This window comes from Palaemon carinicauda, chromosome 13, assembly GCF_036898095.1.
Source record: "Palaemon carinicauda isolate YSFRI2023 chromosome 13, ASM3689809v2, whole genome shotgun sequence".
Lineage (NCBI taxonomy): Eukaryota > Metazoa > Arthropoda > Malacostraca > Decapoda > Palaemonidae > Palaemon > Palaemon carinicauda.
This window is the reverse complement of record NC_090737.1, coordinates 86285045-86299008: the sequence shown is the minus strand read 5'-3', so window position 1 is coordinate 86299008 and position 13964 is coordinate 86285045. Positions and strand designations below refer to the sequence as shown.

The window sequence follows — 13964 nt, the reverse complement described above, 5'->3', positions numbered from 1 at the left end:
GCTTATCTCGCGAGATCTTTCTTCGACGCCTACCACAGGACGTAAGGGCCCGATTGACAGACGCCGACACGCTCCCGATGAACGAACTCCTGTCGAAGGCTCAGAAGCTCCACGAGGCCTCCAAAGCATCTCGCCTTGGAGCATGATCGTCAACACCGCCTTCGTTCTCCTCTTTCAGCTGCTGCTCTTCCATAGACTCCTCGGCAACGGCCCCTAAGGACGACGAGATCAACGTTCTATCAAGAAAGAAACCACCGCAACCAACACGACCGAACCCTAGGACTAACCCAGCATGGTGCTTTTACCACCAACAGCTCGGCAGCGACGCCAAGAAATGTAGAGCACTATGCAGTTTCCCTAGAAGACAACGCCAGAAGCATCCACCTGCCACCATCGCAGCCCCAGGTAACCAAAACAAGAATGGTTTCTATATCCTCGATACCACTTCCAACCGTAGACTCATGGTAGACACCGGCGCAATGCAGTCAACGTTCCCACCTTCCAAGTCCGACCTAGACCGTGGTCCCGACAAAAACGCTCCCCCTCTCATCGCCGCCAACGGATCTCCCATACGGTGCTATGGGATTAGGACCCTCAAGATATCTATCATGGGCCGTTCGTATTCTTGGCCCTTCGCCATCGCTGACGTCAATCGCCCCCTCCTCGATGCGGATTTCCTCGCCCACCACGCACTCCTCGTCGATGTCGCTAACAAACGTCTCATCGACACGGGAACCTGCCAGTCCCGCGCCCTAGAACACGGCCCTGCAACAATGTCCGTATCCGCCAACCTCCTACAAGAATTTCCCGAGGCTTTCAAGCCCGAGCTCCAACACTCGCCAGGTTCCCCGTCCAAGCACGGGATCTACCACCACATCACAACGACAGGACCTCCTACTCACGCCAAATTCCGCCGCCTACCGCCCCAGAAGCTGAAGGATGCCAAACGCACCTTCGAGAACATGGAACGCATGGGTATCTGTAAGAAAGCATCGAGCCCCTGGGTATCGCCCCTGGGCATCGCCCCTACACATGGTAAAAAAGCCGGACGGGTCCTGGAGACCTTGCGGCGACTATAGGCGCCTCAACCTCATCACAACGCCCGATCACTACCCGCTGCCAACATGCAGGACCTAACGAACGCGTTGCACGGCGTGAAGTATTTTACCAAGATGGACCTCCTCAAGTCTTACTTCCAGGTACCCGTATTTCCGGAAGACATCCCGAAAACTGCCATTGTAACGCCATTTGGATCCTACACCTTTGCATACTCAACCTTCGGTCTACGCAACGCCGGGGCGACCTTCCAACGACTAATGGATAGCATTCTGGGTGACCTACCTTTATGCGTCTGCTACGTCGACGACATCCTGATATTCTCGAAAACCAAGGAGGAACACCGGAGGCACATCCGCACCGTCCTCAAACGCCTACAGGAGAACGGCCTGGTCATACGTTTCGACAAATGCACGTTCAGTGCGGAAGGAGTGGATTTCCTTGGTCACCGCGTATCCTCCTGCGGGGTAAAACCCATGACAACGAAGGTCGACGCCATCAGAAAGTTCCCGATACCTACGACCATCTGCCAACTTCAGGAGTTCCTGGGGATGGTCAATTACTATAGGCGCTTCATCCCCAACATCGCACAAACCCTGTCACCCCTCGATAACGTCCTGAAAGGAAAAGCGAAAAAACTCGAGTGGGGTTTGCCCCAGCAACAGGCATTCGCCCGAACGAAGGATGCCCTCGCGAATGCCACCACCCTGGCTCATTTCGACGACAACGCGCCCCTACGACTAACGACCGACGCCAGCAACGTCGCCTGTGGGGCTGTGCTGGAGCAACTCATCGATGGTTCTCCTCGACCGCTGGCATTCTTCAGCAAGAAATTGAAACCCGCCGAAACAAGATATAGCACCTTCGATAGGGAACTCCTCGCCGTCTACCTCGCCGTCCGCCACTTAAGGCACATCTTGGAGGGCACTCCCTTCACAATCGCGACGGACCATCAACACCTCGTACACGCTTTTACGAAATCGACTGATGCATGGTCCTCCCGACAACAACGTCATCTCGCAACAATCGCCGAATTCGGGTGCACCATACGTTATGTCCCAGGAAAGAAAAATCCAGTCGCGGACGCCCTTTCAAGGATTGAAATTGATGCAATCCACCTGGGAATAGACTACGCCAATCTTGCAACCGAACAACGCACCGACCGAGAAGCACAGGATCACCTGACTGGGCCATCCGCGCTCAAGATAAGTGCGATTCCCCTCGGACCAGCAGGAGTAACTATTCTTTGCGACACCAGCACCGGCCGCCCACATCCCTGGATACCAGCCTCCTGCAGAAGGAAATATTCGATATCATCCATGGACTTTCACACCCCTCAGGACGCACCACCGCTCGCCTTCTGTCTGAGAAGTTCGTCTGGCCAGGGATAAAAAAGGACGCCCGCGAATGGGCGAAGTCATGCATCAACTGCCAGTCAAGCAAAGTCAGCTGCCACACCGAATCGGGGGTAGGCGATTTCCCCCAGCCAAAAAGACGTTTCGGTCATATACACATCGACGTCGTGGGACCATTGCCCCCTTCTGGATCTGCTCGCTATCTGCTTACGATCATCGATCGCTCCACAAGGTGGTTGGAGGCATCGCCGATGACCGAAGCTACGACTCAAGCATGTGCCGAAGCCCTCCTGTCAAGCTGGGTGAGCAGTTTTGGCGTTCCTGACGACATCACGACAGACAGAGGCCCCGCTTTCCTCTCAGAAATATGGCTCGCTTTGGCGAACGTGATGGGGACGATGCGCCACAGCACCACGGCATACAACCCCGCGGCAAACGGCATGGTCGAAAGAACTCACTGCGCCCTCAAGGCGTCCCTGATGGCGAGCTGCACCGACGGGGAATGGAAATCACGACTTCCTTGGGTACTCCTCGGCCTTCGCACCGCCCCTCGCGCAGACGGTGAACCTTCGCCCGCCGAAAAGGTTTACGGAGAGGCGCTCGCAGTTCCTGGCGAATTCTTTCCCTCATCAACCGACGACACGCAGCTGGATCACCTAAGGGACATCGCCAGGAAGTTCAGGCCGTGTCTCAAAACTTACCAGGACAGAACCAAGCACTTCAAGCCAAAAAACCTGGATGACTGCGGGTACGTTTTCGTCCGTGTCGACGCTCATCGACAACCACTAACTAGACCTTATCAAGGCCCCTACCGGGTAATTAAGACAACGAAAGCCTTCCTTCTCGACGTCCATGGCCAAGAGGACTGGGTCTCAATAGACCTCGTGAAACCAGCATTTCTCGAAGGAAGTGACACCGCCTCCGCCGGACCTGGCAGATCTAGAGTTCCACCTCAAAACAAGGCGCCCAACGAAAGAAAAATCATCAAACGACGACAAGAGGAAGAGATCCTTACGCAGACCGCCGGCGCGCCCCTCCGTTCAAAAACAAGAGGAACCATCCGACACCCGAAAAGATATGAAGATTGATCATCAGCCCTCTACGCCGCCCGATGTCTTGTGGGGGGAGTACTTGTAAGGACACCGCTCCCTTCGTCGTCCAGAAAATCAACAAACTGCTCATTTATTTGCATTCTCCTTTCGCCACACCATGGTTTCCCATGTATATGTATTCCGCTCTATCAGAGCTACATTTTGACATATGTATCATTTCATTACATGTTTCTGTTAACTCATAATTCGTAAATTTGTAAGTGTAAGAAAACACATATTTTGGCGGGCAATTCATTCTGATTTGGCGCCAGCGCCATCCTACCTTTCCGTCTGCACCTTGTAATATACTCCCATGCACATTTGAATAAAGTATCAGTTGATCTTGGTGACGCTTGTCTCACTGTCCTTACAACTATTCATATCAGGTTAAGCGAATAATAACATGATTTATATATTTACGCCGAATAAATACTTCATAAAACTTGTCGCAATTGCCATTTCAAAATGATTCTAGCATATCTAACCTTGTTTTCATAACTATTACTGCCTCATTAGTGTTAAAAGTTTTCCCATCTAATCTCTTCAACCATTACCATTCACAAACCTCAGTTTGGTCATCTGTGCTTTCTTTTCTTCTATTTTTCTTTTGATTCCATTTACCCTTTACTTCTTTTTTGAGTTCTTGTTTTTTATACTTTACATCAATTTTTGTCATATTTATTGTATATTTCTATGATACTTTTCCCCAACATGCCCCTTATGGTTCTCATATTTGATCATCCACTATCTCCTTAACTAGCCGTTTGTCATCTGATATTATGGAAAACCATCACCTTTTTATACTCTTATTATATTTTCAACTGGCCATATTACTGTTTCTGCTATTAGCCCCCAATGTGGTGTGGTAGCAACCTGTTCAAACATTCCTTTCATAATTTTGTGCTGTATACTCTCTAGTTCCTTCATTTCTTTTTCTTTTATTACACCGGGTCTCAATATTTTCAAACATTGTAGGTACTACTACTGTCTCGTAGATCTTTATTCTCACTAGCAATGCCAAATCTCCTCCTGTTATTGTCTCTATGCTTATTAACTTTTTCTTACCATGTATTCTATTTTTGCTTCCCTTTTGCTTATGCTGAGACTATGGTTTCCTTTTTCTGAGTACCATTCTCCTAAGTATTTATATTCCTTAACTGTTTCTATCCTTACATTTCTAACCACTTGATTCACGTTTCTAGCCTCCTCTTCTTTTTTTCTAATTACTAACACTGCAGACTTCTGTGGATTCATGTTAAACATGAATTTCTTGAGTTCTTCGAAACTGCAGTAGTTGCTAATGGCTTTGTCTACTTTGTATCGATTGTTGCTAGGGAACATTATATCATCTACATAAATTCTAATGTTTCTAATCAGGGTTATTGTCTCCTCAATTATTGAATTAACTTTGTCCGTGACTTTTGAACATAACTTTGGTCCAAATACTGTTCCCTGTTTTAAGTTTCCTTCTGTCCTAATTTCCTCTGTATATCCAACGGGGCTCTTGATAATTGCATCAGCTTTCTCATTTGATTTATAAATCGTCTTCGCATCATCTTTCCCTACCAGCATATTTGATACAATCTTTCAAACACAGTTGATCGAAACACTTTACTGCATCCCCAAACCCTATATATATATATATATATATATATATATATATATATATATATATATATATATATATATATATATATATATGTATGTATGTATGTATGTATGTATGTATGTATGTATGTATGTATGTATGTATGTATGTATGTATATACATATACATATATATACATATATATACATATATATATATATATATATATATATATATATATATATATGTATATATATATATATATGTATATATATATATGTATATACGTGTATATACGTGTATATACGTGTATATACGTGTATACGTGTATACGTGTATATACGTGTATACGTGTATATACGTGTATATACGTGTATACGTGTATACGTGTATATACGTGTATACGTGTATACGTGTATATACGTGTATATACGTGTATATGTGTGTATGTACGTGTATATGTGTGTATGTACGTGTATATGTGTGTATGTACGTGTGTATGTACGTGTATGTACGTGTATATGTGTGTATGTACGTGTATATGTGTGTATGTACGTGTATATGTATATATGTATATATGTATATATGTATATATGTATATATGTGTGTATATGTGTGTATATGTATATATGTGTATATGTATATATGTATATATGTATATATGTATATATGTATATATATATATATATATATATATATATATATATATATATATATATATATATATATATATATATATATATATATATATATATAATGTTGAGGCCCCCAAGTAAGGATTATAGTTTATTACAGCAATCAGTGTCAAAAGGTGATCTTCTGTAGATCTACCCTCTAACCTGGAATGGTAATACAGGAAACGTGTTCATAATAGCATACTGGGATCGTAAGTTGTGACGGCTCTCTCGCCCACATATCCAATCTTATCCCATATCCTTCGAGGCAAAGTTAACTCTATTCGGGGAAGGATAGCCGTGGCTTATTTGAAAAACGTCCCTGTTGTATACACGATATCTCAAAGGTCTGTGTCTTCTTCCATTGCACAAAAAAATTGGCTTATTGAGAAAGTCTTAAAAGATTTTCGGTGATCAATCTATTCTGAAGAGTTTTAACTCTTTCATTGTACTGTGTTTTGAGTATTGTTCTCCTCTCTGGTCTTTAGGTGCTGATTCTTATCTTAATTTATTGGACAGAAACTTACGGTCTATTAAATTTCTTATTCCTGATTTAGATATTAATCTTTGGCACCGTCGTTCAATTAGTTCATTTTGCATGTCGCATAAGACTTTTTCATAATTCTGACCATCCTTTACATTCAGATCTTTCTGGACAATTCCATCCTGTTCGTAATACTAGGCAGGCAGTTAATTCTAATAGCCAGGCCTTCTCCATCGTGAGGCTCAATACTGCACTGTATTCTAGTAGTTTTATTCTACCGGTCACCAAGTTGTGGAATGATCTTCCTAATCGAGTAGTTGAATCAGTAGAACTTCAAAAGTTCAAAGTTTCAGCAAATGTTTTTATGTTGAACAGGCTGACATAGGTCTTTTTATATTTTATATATGACATATCTGTTTTGACGTTGTTACTGTTTTTAGAATGATATTTTGTTAATCTGTTCTCATTTATTTATTTCCTTTTCTCACTGGGCTATTTTTCCCTGTTGGAGCCCTTGTGCTTATAGCATCTTGCTTTTCCAACTAAGGTTGTAGCTTGGCTATTAATAATAAAAATGTCAATAATGATAACAAATATGAATTGAGATAACCTAATGTAATCTCTTTATCATAAAAATGAAATTCAAAGCATAATTAGCACAAATCTAAGGAATGACAGATTGATGAAAAATGCCCAGCAAGATAGATAAATTGGAGGTTTCTCCATTGCATTCCTAAACTATAAGACCCGAGGTCTACACTAAAGTTTTATAATTAAGGTATGCCACAAGGTCAAACACGGGGTTATGTGACCTGAGACTTAAATACCATAAGAAAAATATACCCAAATATTGTCGAACATTAAATTCATGCATGCAACCCAAATTGCGCAAATCCAGAAATTGAATAACAAAGTATGATACTTAATCTAAAGTGTGGAATTGTGTGGCCACACATTACCTGCACTCCCATGAACGTTCTGTAATTAAAGACCCCTTGGCCGGAAAATTGCAGTGTCATGGGTATAGCACTTTTCCAACTGGCCGGTCCTTCTCTATATAGGTCCCTTACTGCTTAGCTGATCGGGGTAATTTTTTTCAGGTTGCAGGTTTCCCTCCTCCTCGTTTCACCAGTTCAACGACTCATGGTCACGGACTCGTTAGTCTAATGCTGAATAATCGTTTGGTTTCAGGGGAAAAGATCCAGGGGTGGACCGGAATGCAGTAAGTAACAACTTTTTCTGTAAACGCATCTAAGGCGCCATATCAAGACTTTCATACAGGGTATTATTGGCCTGCAGAGATTAAGGTTTAATCATGTTTTCTATTTACAATGCAAGTAAAAATCTTGCTATTCTAGGGGAACATACATAATACTAACCCTAACTGTCTGCCATACAAAAGATAAGGTAATTAAAAGAGTATTTAACATATGGCTGGTGCCGTGGACAAAACATCCTAACAAATCAGACCTGAGTTGGCATAATAGTCTAGAGATAAAAATTATATGCTTTAAAAATAGAAATACTTAAATTATAATCAAATGTTTAAGTATTCTACATCGAAACTCGTACCTACGTCTTTTGTCTCTTGTTTCTATCACCATGAATTCATGAAGACAAGGCGTAGATATCAAAGACTGCTTTACCGCAGTCTACCCATGTATCCTTAGATGAAAATGAGAAGTAAGAAAACGAAAAGTAAGAAAACGAAAATATGGAAATGTCATGGTAAACTATACTATATTATGTATAAGCTAAAAAAAAATATTAAGGAAAAATTGATGAAAAATATTCACATAGAATTTTCTGATTGCTATCTATGGCACTTACAGAGTTTCTTTAGAGCCTTTGTATATCAGCGGCCAGTTCCTCCAGCGAGCATAAAATATGGACACCAACTAACCAAAACTCCCCCCACCCTAACCTTCAAGCTTTGTCCTTATCTACTTAACTAACGGTGCGACTCCCCAACACTGCCATATTCCTAGTGAGCCATCATCATACATATAGGTAGCCGCTATCATACATACACACCGTTTCCTTAAGCAATGTATTTCAGGGATATTTTAAGTAAAAAATATAAATGGAAATAACCAATCAATAAAAAGACCTAAGAACGCATGCACGCCCAAATGTTCATAGCCAGATAAAACATGAATATAGGTATACCTAAATAAAAGGTGCCTAGACATTCATTTGCTATGGGCGAAAGTGTGGTGACGTAGATACCTTTACAAATTTAAGTGTTCAGAGATATGTCCTACAGTCCGGCATGATTCTCGAGTCCTTTGAAGTTCCACTGGCGAGGTCCTTTAATGTTCAGTTGCAGGTTTCTTGAAGGTGCTGTCTTGGTGACCCCTCTCAATTCTACCTGTCGGTGATGGCATAAGTTAGGAGGCCTTTAAGGTAGGACACTTTAATGTCATTACGATTCTTTAAGGGGGTCTTTTAGTCTGAAGAATACGAGGCTGCTAGAGATAATGCTGCTAGACGGTTACTCAAGTAGTCTTAACAACTGCCAATATACATCATTACAAGGGGGCACTAAAGTAAAAGGGGAACCTTAGGTACACCTATGAGCTTTTGTCACAAGAGAAGGATGGAGGTCAACATGGTCGTTTGAGACAGAGTGCCTCATCACCCGGAGGACATGATTCCGTTAGATGAAAGCAGATTTAACTGCCTTGTATACATTCAAAGCATCTCCTGTACTCATAAAACAACTTCTTGTTTGCAGTATCATATATACTTTATGATCATCAAGCCATCTCCACTTACATAGGGTGGATCCAGAGAAAAACAAGTTATCGGCCACGACCCCATTCATGTATCACTGCTGATTTGCGTATGAAACGCAAACCCACCCCTCCCTTATGCATTCTGTGCTATTCTTGCTTGTTTTGCATCGTCTCACGTTTTTCCATAGATCCTAACAATTCCAAATGAAGCGTTTTTCGTTAAACTGTCTTTTGTCCTTTGTTCTCTCCACATGACCAAACCATTCTGAAATGGCTCAATTAACCTGCCTACCACTTTTACAAAACAACCACACTCTTTACTCTTTTTACGTTCCATAATTCCCATGTAATACATCTATATTTCCTTCATTTGCATTCAATATCCACAAATTTTTTGATAATTTGAGTTGGCTCAATGGCCCTTGTTTCCTTCACTCACGTAAAACTGGTAGAATATGCAAGAGAAACCTGATCCCAGGTGTATCTCTTGATTATCAAATGTGAATTTAAATGGGAGTTGTAGGGATAGCCAATACTTTAAACTTATTATCTGATAAGCTGGGGCTACAATCTTATCTGAATCAGACACTGATAAGAGGCTATTAAATAACTTGTATGTGTTCATTTAAGTTTGATTTCACTACGTAATAGCAATATTTGAACTTGCGTCCTTTAAACGATAATGACATGTTTCTGTAGAGCAATCATGTCACTTTCTATAGTCTACTTAACTTTTCCCACTCTGAAGGAACTATCTCTAAAGGGTATTATTTATTTTCCGGGTTGTATTTTGAAGCATGGTTTCCATCCACATCCCTTTTTTCCACCATACCCACGACCAACCACATTTATCTAATTCTCTGTTAAGGTCAACAGAATTGCAATTGAATTTATTGGGAACGTGTCCAAAGAAAATAAAACAAATGAAACAGCAGTCACAGATATCCTTTAATAACTGAATTAAAGCCAAGCCTCCTGTGGAGACAACGAACAACTTCACCGCTTCCAGCATCAGCTGCTAATTAAGAAGCATATTAGGACCTGTGAAAATTCCTCTACCAGGAATTCATTCTTAATTCGGTAGTTGAAGAATTCAAATCAAAGTTACGGAAAACGTTTTGTTACTCGAAAATTCACCAGTTGAACAAGATTTAAGTTTGTAACCCCACACCCTTTAATGTAAGAGCACTTGTCACTTTGATTTGAAAGACGCTTTGCAGAATTTTCAATAACTTAGAAATTTATGAAGTGCTCAAGAATGAACTTGTGAAATTTTCATTTAAATACAAGAAAGTTTGAAATGAAGATTAGTCTCTGTCTTATCCCGTTTCTTGAACTTTAGTTTTGAATTTAATTTGTCTGGCTTGACAAATATTTCTATTTCTAGCACGCTCTCTTGCCTCTCTCACATCTATCCTCCTATCACCCAGAGCTTTCTTCACTCCATCCATCCACCCAAACTTTGGCCTTCCTCTTGTACTTCTCCCATCAACTTTTGCATTCATCATCACCTTTAGCAGACAGCCATTTTCCATTCTCTCAACATGGCCAAACAACCTCAACTCATTCATATCCACTTTAGCTGCTAAATCATTTCTTACACCCGTTCTCACCCTCACTACTTCGTCCCTAATCCTATCTACTCGAGATACACCACCCATACTCCTCAGACACTTCATCTCAAACACATTCTATTTCCGTCTCTCCGTCACTTTTATTCCCCACAACTCCGATCCATACATCACAGTTGGTACAATCACTTTCTTATACAGAACTCTTTTTACATTCATGCCCAATCCTCTATTCTTTACCACTCCCTTCACTTCCCCCCAACACTTTGCATCCTTATTTCACTCTCTGACGTACATCTGCTTCCACTCCACCATTTGCTGCAACAACAGACCCCAAGTACTTAAACTGGTCTACTTCCCAAAGTAACTCTCCATTCAACATGACATTCAACCTCGCACCACCTTCCCTTCTCATACATCTCATAACCTTACTCTTACCCACATTAACTTTCAACTTCCTTCTCTCACATACCCTTCCAAATTCTATCACTAATTGGCCAAGCTTCTCTTCTGAGTCTGTAACCAGTACAGTATCATCCACAAACAACTGATTTTTCTCTCATTCATGATCATTCTAGTCTATCAGTTTCAATCCTCGTCCAAGCACTCGGGCTTTCACCTCTCTCACCACTCCATCAACACAAATTAAACAACCATGGCGACATCACACATCCCTGTCTCACCCCCACTCTCAGTGGAAACCAATTGCTCACTTCATTTCCTATCCTAACACACGCTTTACTACCTTTGTAGAACCTTTTTGCTGCTTGTAACAACCTCCCACCAATTCCATAGAACCTCAACACATTCCACTTCATTTCCCTATCAACTCTTTTATACGCTTTCTCCAGATCCATAAACGCAACATACACCTCCTTACCTTTTGTTAAATATTTCTCACATATCTGACTAACTGTAAAAATCTAATTCATATATCTCCTACCTCTTCTAAAACCACTCTGTACTTCTAAGATTGCATTCTCTGTTTTATCCTTAATCCTATTAATCAACACTCAACCATACACTATTCCATTCACACTCAACAAACTAATACCCCTTGAATTACAACACTCATGCACATCTCCCTTACCCTTATATAGTGGTACAATACATGCACAAACTCAATCTACTGGTACCAATCTCATCAACCGTTCAAGTACAGTCACACCCCTCTCCTTTAACATCTCAGTTCTCACACCATCCATACTAGGTGCTTTTCTTACTCTCGTTTCATTTAATGCTTTCCTCACTTCCTCTCATGTAATCTCTCTCTCTCTCTCTCTCTCTCTCTCTCTCTCTCTCTCTCTCTCTCTCTCTCTCTCTCTCTCTCTCTCTCATCACTGGCACCTCAACACCTGCAACAGCAATTATATCTGCCTCCCTATTATCCTCAACATTCAGTAAACTTTCAAAATATTCTGCACATCTTTTCCTTGCCTCTTATCCTTTTAACAACCTTCCATTTCCATCTTTCACTCTCTTCAATTCCCAAACCAGCTTTCCTTACTCTCTTCACTTCTTTCCAAAACTTCTTATTCTCTTCATATGAACGACCCAATCCCTGACTCTACCTCAGGTCAGCCGCCCTCTTTGCCTCGCTTACCTTGCGCTTTACTTCCACATTTTTCTCTCTGTATCTTTCATACTTCTCTACACTATTACTCTACAGCCATTCTTCAAATGCCCTCTTTTTCTCTTTCACTTTTACCTTCACTCCTTCATTCCACCATTCACTACCCTTCCTCATGCTTCATCCAACAAACTTCTTGCTACACACATCACTTGCGATCCCAACAAGGTTTTCTTTTACTAACTTCCACTCCTTTTAATTACCACTCTCTCTCACTTTCACTCTGCCATATGCTATTTTCAACCTTTCTTGATATTTACTTTTTACCCCAGGTTTTTTATTAACTCTTCAACCCTCTCTAGCTCCCTTTTACATCCCCCACTCTATTCCCCCACTCTTTTGCTACTCTATGCCCCCACTCTTTTGCTACTAATTTTCCTTCCACCAAAAAATGATCAGACATACTGATAGCCAAACCCCTAAACACGTGCACATCTTTCAATCTTCCAACATTCTTCTAGTTATCAACACATAATCCAGTAGTTCCACCCTTGGAGGGCTGATTTTTGCCATTTTTTTTTCTTTGCTAAAAGTCTTCCTTTTGCCTATCAGAAGGCCGTGATACGTGTAGAATTCATCTCCAGCCTCTATAATGTCCCCCTTGGTCGTCAATGCCCCCCTTATGTTCATAGTAAAAATAAGAAATATCATTAGTAATTGTGTAATTTTTATAGTTTACCTCTCAAAAATTGGTCGAAGTCGTTTTCTAATATTAGTTTCATCAAAGAAAATTAATTCAGGGGTGACTATGAAATTATCTCCCATCTCCCTGTGTCATCAGAAAAAAATAGCTTTTTCTCGTTTTTTTTTTTTTCGGGAGAGGGGTTATTTCTTTGCTTGTCCTGCTCTTATGCCTTAAGTAATATAATTTTTAGATGTTTTAGGCTATCAAGTGACATAATACCTACAAATACACAAAAGGTTTTGTCCCTAAATCGAGATTTTAATTTTTGGTGAATATCTATTTCTAGGAATCACTCCATCATATGCTTGGTTTTCACTAAAGATATTGCTCGTTTTTTCTTGCTGTGTGCTTATTTACTGTTCGATTTTGATAAAACTTTGTGTGCATGTTCCAGGTGGATAAACAAACATGCCTATAGAACGAAATTTCAATTCAAGACAGTAGTTTCTCACCGATCACCAAATAACATTTAATTCGCTGGCACAGATTTTCACATTTTTATTCGTAAAATCCTTTATTTTCCCTGTAGGATGATAAAACTCACAGAGGATATGCCTTATTATAGTGCTAATAATGCCTGAAAAATTCATTAGCGTGTCTTGATTAGTGTATATTTGGGAAATATTTTTACGATTGGCACCCCTACACAGTGGAGTCTACCCTTAAAGCCCTTTCTACCACTCTTCCATTTGCCACTCTTACCCATGTATACTTATTTTCATCTTTCTTTTAGAAAAAGCTAGAACTTATCACCATCTCTTGCTCAGCACACATATCTACCAGTCTCTCACCACTCTCATTTTCACCTGGTACGCCATACTTCCCAATGACACCTTCTACCTCCCCAGCGCCCACTTTAGTATTTAATTCACCTAGGACAACTACATAATTCCTTCTTTCTAGTCCTTCTACACACCTAGTTAATTCATTCCAGAACTCATTCCGCTCTTCACTTTTCTCACAACCTGGCCCATACGCACTAATAAAAGCTCAACATTCCCTACCCAACCTAACTCTTACCCACATTAACCTAGATGATATCTTCTTCCATTCCACTGCTATACCTGTCATCCATTCACTCAGCAATAAAGC

The 13964-nt window shown here is 41.1% G+C and overlaps 1 protein-coding gene across 1 annotated transcript in view; it reads right to left on the bottom strand.

The window, feature by feature from the left end:
* Window positions 1-100: 100 nt before the first annotated feature.
* Window positions 101-13964, bottom strand: part of LOC137651687 (proton-coupled amino acid transporter-like protein pathetic) — a 46118-nt gene continuing 32254 nt past the window's right edge. Inside the window, exons 5-6 of the mRNA XM_068384908.1 lie at window positions 8513-8619; window positions 101-236 (exon numbers count right to left, since the gene is read on the bottom strand). Of these exons, the coding sequence (XP_068241009.1) occupies window positions 101-236; window positions 8513-8619 (243 nt within the window). The remainder of the gene's footprint in view (window positions 237-8512; window positions 8620-13964) is intronic.